This window comes from Camelus dromedarius, chromosome 2, assembly GCF_036321535.1.
Source record: "Camelus dromedarius isolate mCamDro1 chromosome 2, mCamDro1.pat, whole genome shotgun sequence".
In the NCBI taxonomy this organism is placed as follows: Eukaryota; Metazoa; Chordata; class Mammalia; order Artiodactyla; family Camelidae; genus Camelus; species Camelus dromedarius.
The window spans coordinates 47,579,766-47,594,813 of record NC_087437.1 but is presented as its reverse complement, the minus strand read 5'-3'; the positions used below and the strand labels follow the sequence as shown (position 1 = coordinate 47,594,813).

The following is a 15,048-nucleotide window of genomic DNA, read 5'->3' as shown; positions in this document are numbered from 1 at the left end:
TAGATAAAACGTTTTATTGCTTTGCTCAGATCAATTTCCTTACTGATGTGTCTGGTTGAGCTATCAGTTACTGGGGGAGTATATAAAAATATCTCAGTCTGATAGTAGATTTTATCTATTTCTTCCTACAGTTCTGTCAATGAGGCAATGCTATTAGGCACATATAAATTAGTATCATTATATCTTTCAGGTGAATTGAACCTTTAATCAATGTCACTACTTTCTTTACTTTTAGTAAAGCTTTTTAATCTTAAAGTTCATATCAGCTTGCTTTTCATTAGACTTTGCCTAACAAATTTCAACCGTTTTATGTATCTGTGTGTTTTATATGTAAAAACATGTATGTTTAAATCCAGTCTGACAATCTTTTATCTTTTAATTGGATCATTTAATCCGTTAAGATTTATTGTAATTACTGATGTACTTAGATTTATTTTATCATGTTTTTGTGCTTTCTGTCTTGACTTTTCTGCGAGGTTTTTTGTTTCCCCCTCTTCTTTCAGATTGATTTTTTACCCCCTTTCCATTCTTCTCTCTCTACTAGTTTGAAAGTTATTTGACCTATTTGTACTCTTTTAGTGGATAGTCCAGAAATTTTAGCATGCAGACTTGAACTTATCAAGGTGAAATCAATTTTTATCATACTTTTGAAAACTATCAGGAATTTAGAACACACCAACACCATCACCCCCTTTAAGTTAGATACTGTGATAATGTGTTTGGCTTTTGACCCCTCAAGCCGGCATCATCATCATCATTTTAATTATTTAAAAAAAATTAAAAATGATTTAAATTTAAATATTTAGCTATTGAAGTTTCATTGTTATTGTTTTATAAGGTTAGTATCTTTACTTACCTGTTCACTCCTGTAATTGCTCTTCATTTCTGGGTAAATCTCAGCTCTTCCATCTGGATTGTTTTCCCTCTGCCTGAAGTAAATGCTTGACCTTTTCCTTTAGTGAAGGTCTATTGATGGCAAACTCAGCTTTGTGTGTGTCTGAAATGTCTTTATTTTGTGCTTATTCTTGAGAGATGTTTGCTAGGTGTAGGGTTCTGTGGTTACTTCCTCTCAGCTTATTGACAATATTCCTGTCTTCTGGCTTCCATTCTTGTTACAGAGAAATAAGCTCTCAGTCTAATTATCATTCCTGTGAAGTTAATCTCTTTTTCCTCTGGCTGCTTTTAAGAATTTCTCTTGTCTTGGTATCTGTGCAGGTTCTCAGTGATGTGGGTTTCTTTTTATTTTATCCTCCTTGGCTTCTGGAATCTGTGGACGAGGTCTTCATCACATTTCTGGAATTTTATTGTCTTTTAAAAGTAATGCTTGGCTTCTCTTTTTCTGGAATTCTGAATGGGCTTTATGTTAGATTTTTTCTGTCTATCTCCCATGCTTCTTAGCCTTTCTTCAATATTTTCCATCAAGGAAATCTCTCTGTATTATACTCTAGCTATTTTGCAGATCCATCTATTTACTAATTATCTTTTCAAATGTGTCTAATCTACTGTTAAATTGGTCCACCAAGTTTTTAGTTCAGTTATTTTATTTTTCATCTTTAGAAATTCTATTTGGTTCTTTTTAATATTGGCTTGGCCATATTTTAGAATCTTTTGCTCTTTCTAATAGTTCCAGTCCCTTTATTTCTTTAAATTATTGCTGATTACATTTGTATCAGTAGATAATTGAATATACAAATGTATATGTTACATTTTTATATGTTGTCCAAAATCTGAAGTTTTGGGGGGGATCTGATTCTGTTGTCTATTTTTCTCACTCAAAGGCCCTTATTATGGTTTTATGATTTTGGAATGAGGGCACATACTCCTCAAAACTCCACAGGATTCCTTCGAGGCCTAGGTTAGAGGTGGGTGCCTCCAGACAAGTTATGTGTTTGCTTCTGCTAGCTGCCAGAGGGCACTAACTACTTGAGACAACATTGGATGAAATCCTTAGCTTGAGGTTTTTCAATTTCCCAGATAGTGTGAATTCAGGCTATAAACTCTCCTGAAGATCACCTTATGGTTATGAAACTTCGGGGAGATTATAGTTTTCCTTCTCTACCCAGTGTCAAGGTTTGAGAAAGGCGTTTTCCTGGTAACTCCTAGGGAGCTGAGTGTGGGAGGTGGTTATTTCCAGGGCAGCCTCACACTGAGCATGTGGTCTTATGGGTCCCAGCTCTGGCTGAGAGCAGTAAGTCCCATACCTTGGATAGGCCCTGGGTGTTCTCTCCTGTCCCAGGGTCCTCCCCTTAGACTGTGAGGCTGAAGCTCAAGGTCACCAAGTTCTGCAAATGCCCTCAAGGTTAACATTTACTTCAGTCCACTTTCCCCTCTGGGTTCCTACTTTCACATAGTTTTTTGTCCTTCAAGTATTTCAAACTCTTTTTTTAAGCTTTGACCAGAATTTTTATTGTTAGCAGTTAAAATGTATGTCTAGTCCATTATGTGGATAAAATAGAAGGCTGTTTGTTTTGGTTTTGCTTTTCTTTTTGTTTTTCTTTTTCTTTCAAAATTTTCTTTTCTTAAATTACAGTTGGTATATAATGTTGTATTAATTTCTAATGTAAGGCATAGTGACTCATTTATATATATATACACACACATACACATATACATATATTCCTTTTCATATTCTTTTTCATTATAGGCTATTACAAGGTATTAAATATAGTTCCCTGTGCTATACAGTATAAACTTGTTGTTTATCTAGTTTATAATATAGTAGTTAGTATCTGCAAATCCTGGACTCCCAATTTATCCCTCCACCCCCACTTTCCTCCTGGTAACCATAAGTTTGTTTTCTGTATCTGTGAGTCTGTTTCTGTTTTGTAAATAAGTTCATTTGTGTCATTTTTTAAAGATTCCACGTGTAAGTGATATCATATGGTATTTTTCTTTCTCTTTCTGGCTTACTTCACTTAATATGACAATCTCCAGGTCCATCCATGTTGCTGCAAATGGCATTATTTTATTCTTTTTTATGGCTGAGTAGTATTCCATTGTATATCACGACTTCTTTATCTAATCTTCTGTTGATGGACATTTGTTTCCATGTCTTGGCTATTGTAAATTGTGCTGCTGTGGACATTGGGGTGCATGTATCTTTTCAAATTAGAATGTCCCCTGGATATATGCCCAGGAATGGGATTGCTGGATCATATGTTAAGTCTATTTTTTGTTTTTTAAGGAATCTCCATACTGTTTTTCATAGTGGCTGCAGCAAACTACATTCCCACCACCAGAATAGGAGGGTTCCCTTTTCTCCACACCCTCTCCAGCATTTAATAGAAGCCTGTTATTATTACAACACTAAAAATATATCTGTGTATTCATTTTTAACAATTATTTTATGTTTTCTTTCCTCCCCCAAAATGACTTCTTCACAAGGGGTTTAATTTTTCATAAAGCCTTAGAACAAAGTGGGCAGAAATATTAGAAAGACCAAAAAAAGTCTAGTACACTACCATGTCTCTCTTATTCCTAAACTAGATCAGAATCAGTTTTGTACATCATACACTTATAATTGGGTAGGTTAAATCAGTGTGTTAGAAATGGCAGAGAGGCCTCATAATAAGCCCCTTCCTGCATGGATCCCATGGTTCTCTGACAGTAAACCTCCAAGACCCCTTACAATGCAAAGCAACTAAAGCCCAGTTTTAGAACATGGAGGAAATACAGGGCATTGGGTTTTGGGAACCTACAAAATATCCAAACCTTCCTTCAGGGCCAAAACTCTTTTATAAATCAATATATCATATTTGTTGAGAAAATATAAAACATACTGGCTCAAATTTATTTTAAAAAAATTTCCCATGCCCATTCTCTGAGGGTGGGATGATAGAGGGTGCATAACATATCAAAGGAGATGAAACACCCCCAAACCAGGGCCTCGATTCCTAAAGCAGTATTAACGACAGGGTGTTGCCATCTATTGAGAGCAGTGCTTCCCAGAGCAGGCTCCTGGAACATACTAGGTTGCCTGACATTCTGCTCACTGTCTACGGTCCGAGATATTGTCAGGGAGAAAGGGGACTAGGGGAAGAAAAGGGGAAGGATGAGGGATAAAATATTAAATACACTTTTGGAAGAAAACAGCTAGCAATTCCCTTGACAGGGTTTTTGCTCAGCTTCAAAATTTAGTAAGCTTTTTACACAGCTCGATGGAGCCTGAGTTTTTACCATTATGACTGCATTTGTTTGGCTTAAGATTTTGTTAAGCCTCTTAAAATGGAAATACCTCTGGGACACAAACTCCTGCTGAGCAGGGAGCGGCAAATCAGTGACTGTCCACAGGAAGTGGTGGGACTGTGGCAAATTGGAGAAGACACCCCTGTCCACAGGGGCAGCCTCTCCTCACTTGGCCAGCTGTTCATAGGCAGGAATGTGGGCCTTGTGATTTTTTTTCAGAAGTAGAAATCAGCACTTTTGTGAGACGTTTCATGATTTTTAAAGTGTTAACAACTAATCTGGCATTTGAAAAAAACAACCCAGGAAAGGCCAAACAAAACACATCTGTGGGCTGGGATGCTGTCCATGGGTCACCAGTTGGCGACCTTTGTTTTGGACTTTGTTCACTGGATGCCCCATTGTGAAAGAATTTATCACCTCCTTTGCTAGAGCAGAGCAAAAGGAGAGAAGACACGTAGGGCCACTCACGCAGAGCTGTGCGTGGACAGAGAGGAGCCGTGGGTGAGGGGAGAAGCCAGCAGCGAGGCCCTCCCTGTTCTGAGTGACTGGGCCGTGGGCCAGGAAGCCCTGTGGTAGATCTGCCTTTCCAGCAGCTGGATATGAAAGCACAAGTCAGATCCCACTTCAGGATGCTGTTAATTCCAAATGTGAACTTTTGGAGTCATTCTTTCCATATGGAATTCATAAAAGAATGTAAAAAATATTTTCAGGGGGAATATGTAATATCCATGACAGATAAGTAAGTTCCTAACACTATTTACATAAAATGAATGAAAGCTACTTAGAGGCAATTCTTTCCTAGTCATTGATGAAACAGATCTCCAAAGACTTCACCCTGGCAACATTCCTTAGTCTTGTTTGTTACATGAAAAAAAATTTATAACAGATCACTTTAGGTTGTTCAGATGGACTTTAACCAAGCTCTGAATATAAGATCTCATTGTGTTGCATCATACCTGCTCACAACCCTCAGGTGGGCAGCAAATGGGACCCTCCCTCCACTCACCATGGGTTGGTAAATATTCCCACTTTTTTTCCCCCAACATTTGTCAAAAACAGCTTTATTTATGACTGAAATACGACAGCTGGCACATGTTTAATGTGAACCATTTGATAAGTTTTGACATATGTGATAGTTTTGGGTGAAACCATCACACCATCAAGATAAGACCATGAAAGTTTCCTTGTGCCCCTTTGCATCCTCCCCTACCCCCGAGTAACTGCTAATCTGCTTTCTGTCACTAAAGATACTTTTGCATTTTCTACAATTTTATGTGAATGGAATCATACAGTGTGGCCTCTTTTGTTTGTCTGGCTTTTTTCACTCAGCGTAATTATTCTGAGGTTTGTCCTGTGTGCCATGTTTGTCAGTTCTGTTGCTGAGTAGCTTTCCATTGTGTGAATGTAAGCGTTTATCTGTATACTAGCTGATAAAAATTTGGTTTGTTTCCAGCTTGGGGCTACTTACAAATGGGGTGCCATGAACATCTATGTACAAGTCTTTGTATGATCATGTGCTTTCATTTTGCTTGGTAAATAAATACCTAGGAATGGAATACCTGGGTCCTATGGTCCCATATATGTTTCACTTTTTAAGACAATACCAACTGTTTTACAAAGTGGTTATACCGTTTTATATTCCCATCAATAGTGTATGAGAGTTCCAGTTCTCCAACACTTGGTATTGTGTCTTTTTGGTTACACGCATTCGAGTGGGGGTGATGTGGTATCTCAGTGTGGTTTTAATATACAGGTTACTAATGAGCATCTTTTTATGTGCTTATTTGACATTTATACATCCTCTTTGAAGTGTCCGTTGAAGTCATTAATTGGGTTGTGTGGCATTATTGAGCTTGAGAGCTTTTTATGTATTCTGGATTCGAGTCCTTTAAAATGATGTGCCAATATTTTTTTCCAGCCTGGGCTGGCTTTTCATTCTTCTAACAGTCTTTTGAAGAGCAGAAATTTTTAATTTTGATGAAGTCCGATTTAACAATTTGTTCTCTTTCAGATTGTGCTTGTAGTATTGTATCTAAGAAATATTTGCCTAAACCAAGGTCATAAAGGATTTCTTTTATGTTTTCTACAAGAAATGTAGGAATTTAAAGTTAGGGTTTTGTTTTGTTTTTGTAAAGAAATAGTTTATTTATTTATTTGTTTAATTTAAGAAATTATAGTTGACCTACAATACTGTGCTTGTTTAAGTTGTGCAACATAGTGATCTAGTATTTCTGTACAACACAAAATGACCATCACTGTTCCCACTTTATGAGCTTATTGAAATATCTCCTTCCCACTACCCCCAAAGGACAGCCTTTTCTACCTCAGGGAAGAGAAACATAGACCACAGTGATGGAGACCCACCATATGTGCACAAGAAGCTGCCATCCAATGCTGGAAAGGACCGAGCCATGCTGCTAGGGTTTGCAATGATGGCCTTCTCTGTCCTAATGTTTTTCTTGCTTGGAGTAACCATCCTAAAGCCCTTCATGCTCAGGTAAGAAAGAGAAAGGAGATCCAGAATTTCCAAATCAAACCATATGCAGGCACAGTGGTAGAGGAGAGGAGGGGAGGGGAGACTGGCTTTGGTTTCTCCAGCCCTCTTGACCTTTGTCTAGGACAGGGAAGATAGAGTTCCTGGTCCTCGGTCAGTGCTAGGAGGCAGCTGGGTTTGGAGGAAGAGGTGGTAAGAGAGTGGAAGAGACTCCTTTGTTGCTCCCCTCCTCCAATCTCAAAAATTCTTTCAACAATGTATCCATGTACTGTATATTCCTGCAAGTAATAAATTCTTTCTTTAGCATGCAGATATCCCAGGGAAGGGTTAGGTTAAGCCTCTATATGAGCACAACAAGTTTTTTGAGTCTGAGTTTTTTGAGCTTGATAATTATCAACTACTAGTGCATAGTAGTTGCTCAACAAAAGTTTTCTTCCTTTTAAGTAATTTCTTTATTAAATACATGTAATAAATTATCATTCTTACATATATAGTACATGTCAAATATATACTGTATTGTATCCTATTTAAACCTACAGCAAACCCATGATGGAAGATTGTTTTATTATTTTAATTTTCACTTTATGAATGAGAAAGCTGAGGCTCCAAAAGGGTTACGTGCCCAAGATCAAATAGGCAGTGAAGAATTTGCCTATTCATTCTGACATAAGACTCGTTGCCTCCTAACACTTAAATGGAGTTTGCTGCCATGAGGGGGATGGGAGTTTTGTTAGGGCTGTAGAGGAGCTGTTTAATGTTGGAGATTGGCTCACACACATGGGGTGCCTTGGAGGAGGGCAGCACTGGGTAGGGGGAATGCAAGGGTCACTTCCCCTTTGGCTAGCCAGAGAGCAACAGAAGGCCCAGGGGAGTGGGATGAGGGAGGCCTAGGAGTTCAGTGAAGAAAAGGGGTCATAGGGAAGGAATTGTGTGGCCTGCTTTTGTTATTTATCAGACTCATCTCCCACCATTCCTAGGTTCCCATTGTTAGGGCAATAATGTGGGGGTCCTCCTCCACTGCAGCACACAGTGCCACTATTAGGGAAATTTTCTCTCTGACATTAGCAACCAGGAGAATCTGTTCTCCTGATCAACCAGCTTACTTTAATCTAATGGATACCAGGAACCTTGTGTCTGGCTGTATTTTCTCCATCTCTTTGGCTGCTAGGAAGCTCAGAGCCAAATTTGTGGCCCAGTTCTCATAACTATCAAGGATCTTATGGTCTGGGGGTTACATGTTTATACCTCACTCTTGACTTCATACTAGCTTTCTACCTTCCTTTTCCTGTTAATCTATTTTCCATCTATATATCTGCATTATGTATATCTATATAAGTTCAGTAAATATGTGTGTGTGCACATGTGTGTTTGCGTGCAGGTCAGATTATTTTTTAAAAATATGATGTGATATATTTGGGAGATGGTTTGAAGATACCTTCTGTAAGCTAACACTAAACTTTTGTTCATATTTAAGATATACTTTTCTAAGCATTTCTGGAAGTTGTTTGCTGCAGGTAATTAAGGGACTGTTTAAGAGCAGTGAGTTCTCATCTCTGTTGCCTTGTGATCTTGTGCCATCAGAGAGTAGTCTTGCTTCATAAAAGCTGATAGTTGAGAGACTTGGGTAGCTCATACCTATCCCCCCAACTCCCTTAAACCCTCATCTCTCAATGAAATGATGGATTTTGTCTGTTTGTAGACAGACACACAATGCTATTGAGGGACATGCTGATATTTTCAGCCCTAAATACATTTCTGGTTCGACCTGAAAGCCTCCGGCCTTGACCCTTGTGCATAGGGAGGAGTGTCGCACTCTCTATACTGGAGCTTCCTAAAATCTTCAAAGAAGGTTCAAATCAAACTCAGTTTGGCACTTGGTTAGGATTGAAGTTTTAACACAGAAAGGCTGACAGGTCTAAATATTTTAAGATGCCTGGTCTAAATATGTAGAGAAAGTAATTTTGTGAAAAGGCAGGCCACTGCAAAACCTGTGAAAGAACCTCATTTCCCATTTTTGTACTTTCACTTGCCCAACATTTTATTCTTCTAAGGCCATTTCTAGTGATATTTTTATGCCCTGGGCATGCAATCATGTTAAAAACTGCATTGTGTGTCTCAGGTTTTTCCTTAATAAACAAAAATGATTACATGCAATCCAAGATCTTCATGGGAGTGCAGTCTGAACCTAGCTAAGCAGTGCTTTTCAAACATTCTGACTTTCAAATTTGCTTCTTGTGTTTAAGACACTGGGAAGCAGCACAGGGACTCACCTAGACGTGGGCATGAGGATATGTGAGTAGCTGGACCTGCACATTCAACCAAACAAAGCGTTTCCTCTCACTCTCATTTACTTTATCTGGGGCTTGTTCTCTATTTTATACACATATGTTCTTTTTCTTTTTTAGAAAAACTTTTTTGGGGGTAATTAGGTTTATCTATTTACTTTTAATGGACGCACTGGGGATTGAACCCAGGACCTTGTGCATGCTAAGCATACACTCTACCCCTGAGCTATACCCGCCCACAAATGCCCTTCCTCTTCCGCACCACCACGAAGTCTTCATGAGCAGGAGTTCTGTCTGCCCCTTCTCACTGCACCTATGACGTTCTGTGTATGTGCAAATTCTCATGGAATGTTTTCCAAGTGAAAATTAATTCGGTACATTATTTGTTGAGCCTCTACTATGTGAAAGGCACTGTGCTTTGTGTTTTGAGGAACATAAAGATGAATAGGATGTAGCTCCTGACCTTAAGGAACTTACTACTAATAGTAAAAACATGGTAGTTTTCTAATGAGAGATTCCTCATATGATTTGCATTTGCCTCTCGAAGTAGAGTGGGTAAATGGAAATGTTCCTTGTTAATACAACTTTAAAGGCTAGATTGACTAAGAGTCCTGTGGTTGGACTTCTTCCAAAGGCACATTTTCATCAGGACAAGCCAGTGGGCGCATCTTGAGATGAGGAGGCAGGAGAGATTATAAGATTTCTGAGTGTGAATCTCGGTGGTTACAGATTGAGGATACTGTTGCTCAAAGATGGTTCTCCAAATACTTGCATCTTAAATACTGTTACATATATGGATTCCTGGGCCCCAGCTTGCATCAGCTGAACCTGAATCTCTGGTCTTAGAATCTACATTTTAACAAATTCTTCATTCTAACATACCTACTCGGGTGATTCTAAAGTCCGAAAACCATTGACCTACAATGAGAAATATGCTAGGAGGTCATAACTGAGATGGAACCCAGCACTTTGCTGCTATTTATCCCCTGCTGCATGGCCCCCCATGCTCCCTAGTCATTCAGTGCCTTCTGTAATGGTCCTGCATTGCTTTGAGATGGACAAATGCCTCAGATTACCACATTAGAAATACAGAACTAAATTTTCTAGGGCTGAAAACCATTTCTTTTTTTTTTCCAAATTGAAGCACTCAGAGAGAAGCAGCGAACTGCACCATCATCCACACACACATCACGGACTGGATGGACTGCGCTTTCAGCTGTGGGGCGGACTGCCGCGGTCAGGGCAAGTACCCGTGTCTGCAGGTGCTTGTGAACCTCACCCATTCAGGGCAGAAAGCTCTCCTACATTATAACGAAGTGGCTGTCCAGACAAATTCCAAGGTAAGGTCAAGTTTATGTAACGAAAGAGTTCTAATCACAGCAACCTTTCCATGCCAGACTGTTCCTAGCAGGGTGCAGTATCCAGGCTCATTTCTAGATAAACCTGCTTCCTTCCAGTGAACGTTTTGACAGTGGCCAAATTAGGCTAAATGAAGCTAAAAACACTGGGGAGGAAAAATGGGGTATATAGAAAAGAGTGGAATTATTCCAATTTCACAAACTGGTATCTGGAATTTAAAGACAGGGCCAATGAACAGTCTTACTTATGGAGGTCGCATTCCCCATCGTATCAAAAATGTTAAAATATTCTCACAGCCCTCCTTAAATCAAACATATAATTTTTCTTATCAAAGAAATTTAAAGATTATCCTTTAAAGGATACTCAGTTGGTTCATATGACTTAAAGTGTACATTTTCACCTAACTATAAAAGTTGAATTGTATTAGATTAGTTGACATGTGATACTTTGTTGTGTTTCTTTAAGCACTAATTTCAGTCTGATGATTTTGGTTTTCTTTTTGGATGCAATAATTTTCAAGGTCTCAAATATTTTTGTAGGCCCTTGAGTGCCTAGTGGATATGGTAATAAAGCTTTTTTAAAAAGAATCACCAGCTGATGGAGCTTCCTTCTCTCCACTGGTTGTGCCTCCCAGGAACCAAAGCCCACGTACGGCCCCCTCTCCATGGGCCTAGAACAAAAGCCTCAATGTGTTATCCTTTAGGGAAAGAGTTTACTACAGATGGTAGAGGCATTAATAGGTGTTGAAGGCACATAAAGAGCTCAGTATATATTTGTTGAACGGACAAATAGATTCATCAAGTTATTATCCAGGAAGAGAGCGAGGCCCTGCATGTAGGGAAGAGCATGGTCCTTATGAAGATGGTCACTGCCTCTTGTACTATGTCTTTATTCTAAGAATTCTGTCCCACATCCCTGTTTAGTGCTCAAAAATGTCCATTTCATTCTTTGCTCTCCTGGCAACCCTTCCCCAGGAGCTATGAAATAGGTTTTATCACCTTCTGAGATGAAAATTCCTAACAGCTTCAGTCTGAAGTGATTTCAGAATTAAAACTGTTGTTTAAGTGCTTGGTTTCAGAGGCAGTGCCCTCATCTTTCTTCCCCCTCTGTACTCCTAGTGCTTCTACACACCTGAGTGCCACCAAGATAGAAAAGATTTGCTCAACAGTGCTCTGGGCATAAAGGAATTCTTCGATCTCAAAAACGGGACCCCCTTTTCATGCTTCTACAGTCCAGACAGCCAGTCTGAAGATGTTATTCTCATTAAAAAGTATGACCGAATGGTTATCTTCCATTGTTTTGGCCGTCACTGACTCTGGTAGGTGGTGCCCTGATAGTTGGCGTGGTGCGATTAACACAGCACCTGTCCCTACTGTGTGAAAAATACAGCGCTGCAGAGACGAGGTAAGTGGCAAAGTACCTTACATGGCCCGGCACCAGCTCTAACTGTGGGGTGTGGGGAGGAGCAAAGGAAGGAGCAGGTAATCTTAAGATGGTGGCCATATTCAAGTCCTGACCTTCAGATAACCTGCCATTTCTGCTCTTGAGGACCTAATTATGCCTACTTGCAAACTAACCATGTAGAGGCAAAGTTAAGTATGAATATTTCATGGGCAGAAGAAAATTTGTAGTCTCATTATGCATTCATTCTATTTATTTTATAAATACATAAAAATTCACCATCATTTCTACTCCAAATCTCTCCACATGAGCCAAGGAAGCACTTTTTGTTTCCATGTGGCAAAATGAGCTCAAGGTCTTTGTGCTTCATCTGCTATCAACTCACACTGCAGAACTAGTTATATCTGACTTGTCACTGTGGAAGTAGATGAGGAGGGTTTCTAACCTGGTGAGCGCTGAACGGCCAATCGAGTTCTATGCAATAGAGTTCACATTAAAACATTTCTCAAAAAATTCTTAGTGAAGAACAGTTCACTACTCACTATAGGAAGATAATAATCTGATAATTTCAGAAAACATGGACCTACTATTTTACTTCACCATGAGAAAAGAGAGAAGCCGCTGCCTGTAAAATTCACTAAGCTTAGCATTATTTGTACTTAACCTTGCCATGGACCATGTAATTTTTCTTTCAGCAACATTTTTTCCAGTTGATTATGCTTTCCGTAAGCTCATTTTGTTGTGTACATGCTGGAGGGAGCAGGAGAGATGGCTAGAAATGTGTTGTGAAGCAGGGAGAAGCTACACTGGATGGAATTTAACATTCATTTCAGATAACCCGCATCACAGAAAAGTCCCACATCGATAGTCAACAACTGTCCGTACTTTAATTAATGAATCAACCACGATTATTAAATAATGAATGTCACAAAACTCTCCCAACAAGTGCTTTCCAGATTAAGCTGAATATACGAGTTGGAAACAGAGTTCATTCTGAAAACCATTGTACCTCAAAGTAGCTTTACAATTTTACTAAGAAATCTTATAGCAAGGGCAACAGAAAGAATGACTTTTGAAGCAACCTTTATATGTAGATGTTATCAAAACAGAAACTTTGACTCTAAGCCAATTTAATGCCTTTTAGCAAATAATTGTAAGTCACACATTATTAAATAAAATGAATAATTAAATAAAGCAATACTGACTTGACCAGCAGTGAACAATTTTGTATTTTCTCTTCTTTCTAGTGAGGAATAGTGGAGAGAACATGTGTCTTAAAGTAGGATTTTTTCGAGATTTTTTAATAATTACAACTTCTCAGATATGTGTCCTTGGGTAATTCAGCTGAATTGTTTGAGCCTCTCTTCTCAACAATAAATAGGGATAAGCTCTTCTTTCACGGGGTTATTTTAAAGGAAGAAACAAGGTAGGATATGTGGAACACCTAGCTTAATTTCTGGTACCTAGTGGAGGTGCATAAAAATGTTAGTAGATGAAAAAAACTTCTGCTAAGTTTTCAATTTTCAGTCAGCCTTCTCCCTCTTCTGGGGATGTACCCTAAAGAAATGAAATCAGTACCTCCAAGAAATACCTGCTTTCCATGTTCACTGCAGCACTATTCACAATAGCCAAGGTATAGAAACAATCTAAGTATCCATCGACAGATGAATAAAGAAATCGTGATTATATATATAAAATGTGTATACATATATGGAATATTTTTCAGCCTTAAAAAAATGAGATCCTGCCATTTGCAACAACATGGATGCACCTGGAGGTCACTGTGCTAAGTAAAATAATCCAGACACATAAAGGAAAGAACTGCATTTCACTTATACATGGAATCTAAAAATGTTGAATACATAGCAGAGTGCAGAATGCTAGTTACCTGGGGTGGGGGAGGGGAGCTGGGGAGATGTTGGTTAATGGGTACAGACTTTGTTATAAGATGAATAAATCTTCAGATCTAATGTACAGCATAATGACTATAGTTAATACTGTATTGAATACTGGAAACGTACTAAGAGAATAGATTGTAGGTGCTTGCATCACACACACACACACACACAAGGTAACTGTGTGAGGAGATTATGTGTTAATTAGCTTGACTGCAGTAAACATTTCACCGTGTGTATGTCTATCAAATCATCATGTTGTAAATCTTAAGTATATACAATTCTTAGTAAAAATAAATTCAGTCAGTCTTGGTACCTTTCATTGGGCGGTGGGGGTAGGAAGCTGCAGGAGAGGATTCCTCTCCACCTTCTCTTGGCTAAATATGATATGCATTTAAGGTCCAGAACATGCTGTTTAAAAGGTTGTAGTAAATTGTTTTGTATGCCAAAGACTTCTCTGTAATAAAATGTATGTATGCATACATATTTTAAATCATTCTGCAAACTGAGATTCTCTAGATTTCTTAAGTGAATGGCATATCTCTATTCCACTTCTAAGTTTGACACCCATCTAACGATATGCAGTTCTTGAGATTTTTCTCCTAACAAATTCCGAACAATTAATTTGAAACCTAAAATGTATGAAAGTGTGAAATCTTAAGTGTTTCAGTTACTACAGTTTTCCATTCATATAGTGGCTACTTAGTTCACCTCAGGAAAGAGACATTATGCTTGGAGAACAAAGTCAATTTAGAACAATGTTATCTCAAAGTCACTCAAACCACTTGGCAAATAAACAACATTTTAGCAATTACTTGCTGTTAATTGCTTAGAAGTACTAAGTATCAATGCCCATGTGCATTACTAGTCCAAGAAAAGCCCAGACTTACCTTTTGCAAGGTTTGTGGTAACTGAAAGCAAAACCAGTTTGCTTCTAGTCTAACTTCACTTCTAGGTTATTGTCATCAACTGACTTGGGAAAAAGTCTGTCCACAGACACATTCCTACATGTATGTGTAATGCATTTATTTCTGCTTAAAATACAAGCATTTAGTTCTTCATGCTTAAAGGAAGTTAATATTTAAATAGTATTTTTGTAATATTCATCACTTTACTGGGACAGAAAAATTGGCTTTTATGGCATAATAGTTTGAGATTTTCAATCAGCTATATTTAGTCATTATTGATAAGAACTCAAATTCAGCTAAATTTTGATTAGCGACACTGATTTGCTTCTAAGTATTCAAAATAAATGACAAAATATCATTATCACAGTTTTTTGTTAAAATATATAGTAGACTAAGGATTGTTTGGACACAAATAAAAGTAATTTTTTTTTAATAAACAGTTTGTTGTTACAGACTGCAAAGTTAAAGAAAAGCAGACAGTGACAGTTTCTGATGAGAACAAATAGTAAGTGCAGTCACAG

The 15,048-nt window shown here is 38.3% G+C and overlaps 1 protein-coding gene across 1 annotated transcript in view; it reads left to right on the top strand.

Moving 5' to 3' along the window:
* Window positions 1-14,115, top strand: part of KCNMB3 (potassium calcium-activated channel subfamily M regulatory beta subunit 3) — a 57,856-nt gene extending 43,741 nt beyond the window's left edge. The window contains 5 exon segments of the mRNA XM_064492951.1: window positions 6,494-6,682; window positions 10,109-10,304; window positions 11,442-11,619; window positions 11,622-11,714; window positions 11,717-14,115. Coding sequence (XP_064349021.1) covers window positions 6,494-6,682; window positions 10,109-10,304; window positions 11,442-11,619; window positions 11,622-11,714; window positions 11,717-11,808 — 748 coding nt within the window. The 3' untranslated portion in view covers window positions 11,809-14,115.
* The last annotated feature ends 933 nt before the right edge of the window (window positions 14,116-15,048 follow it).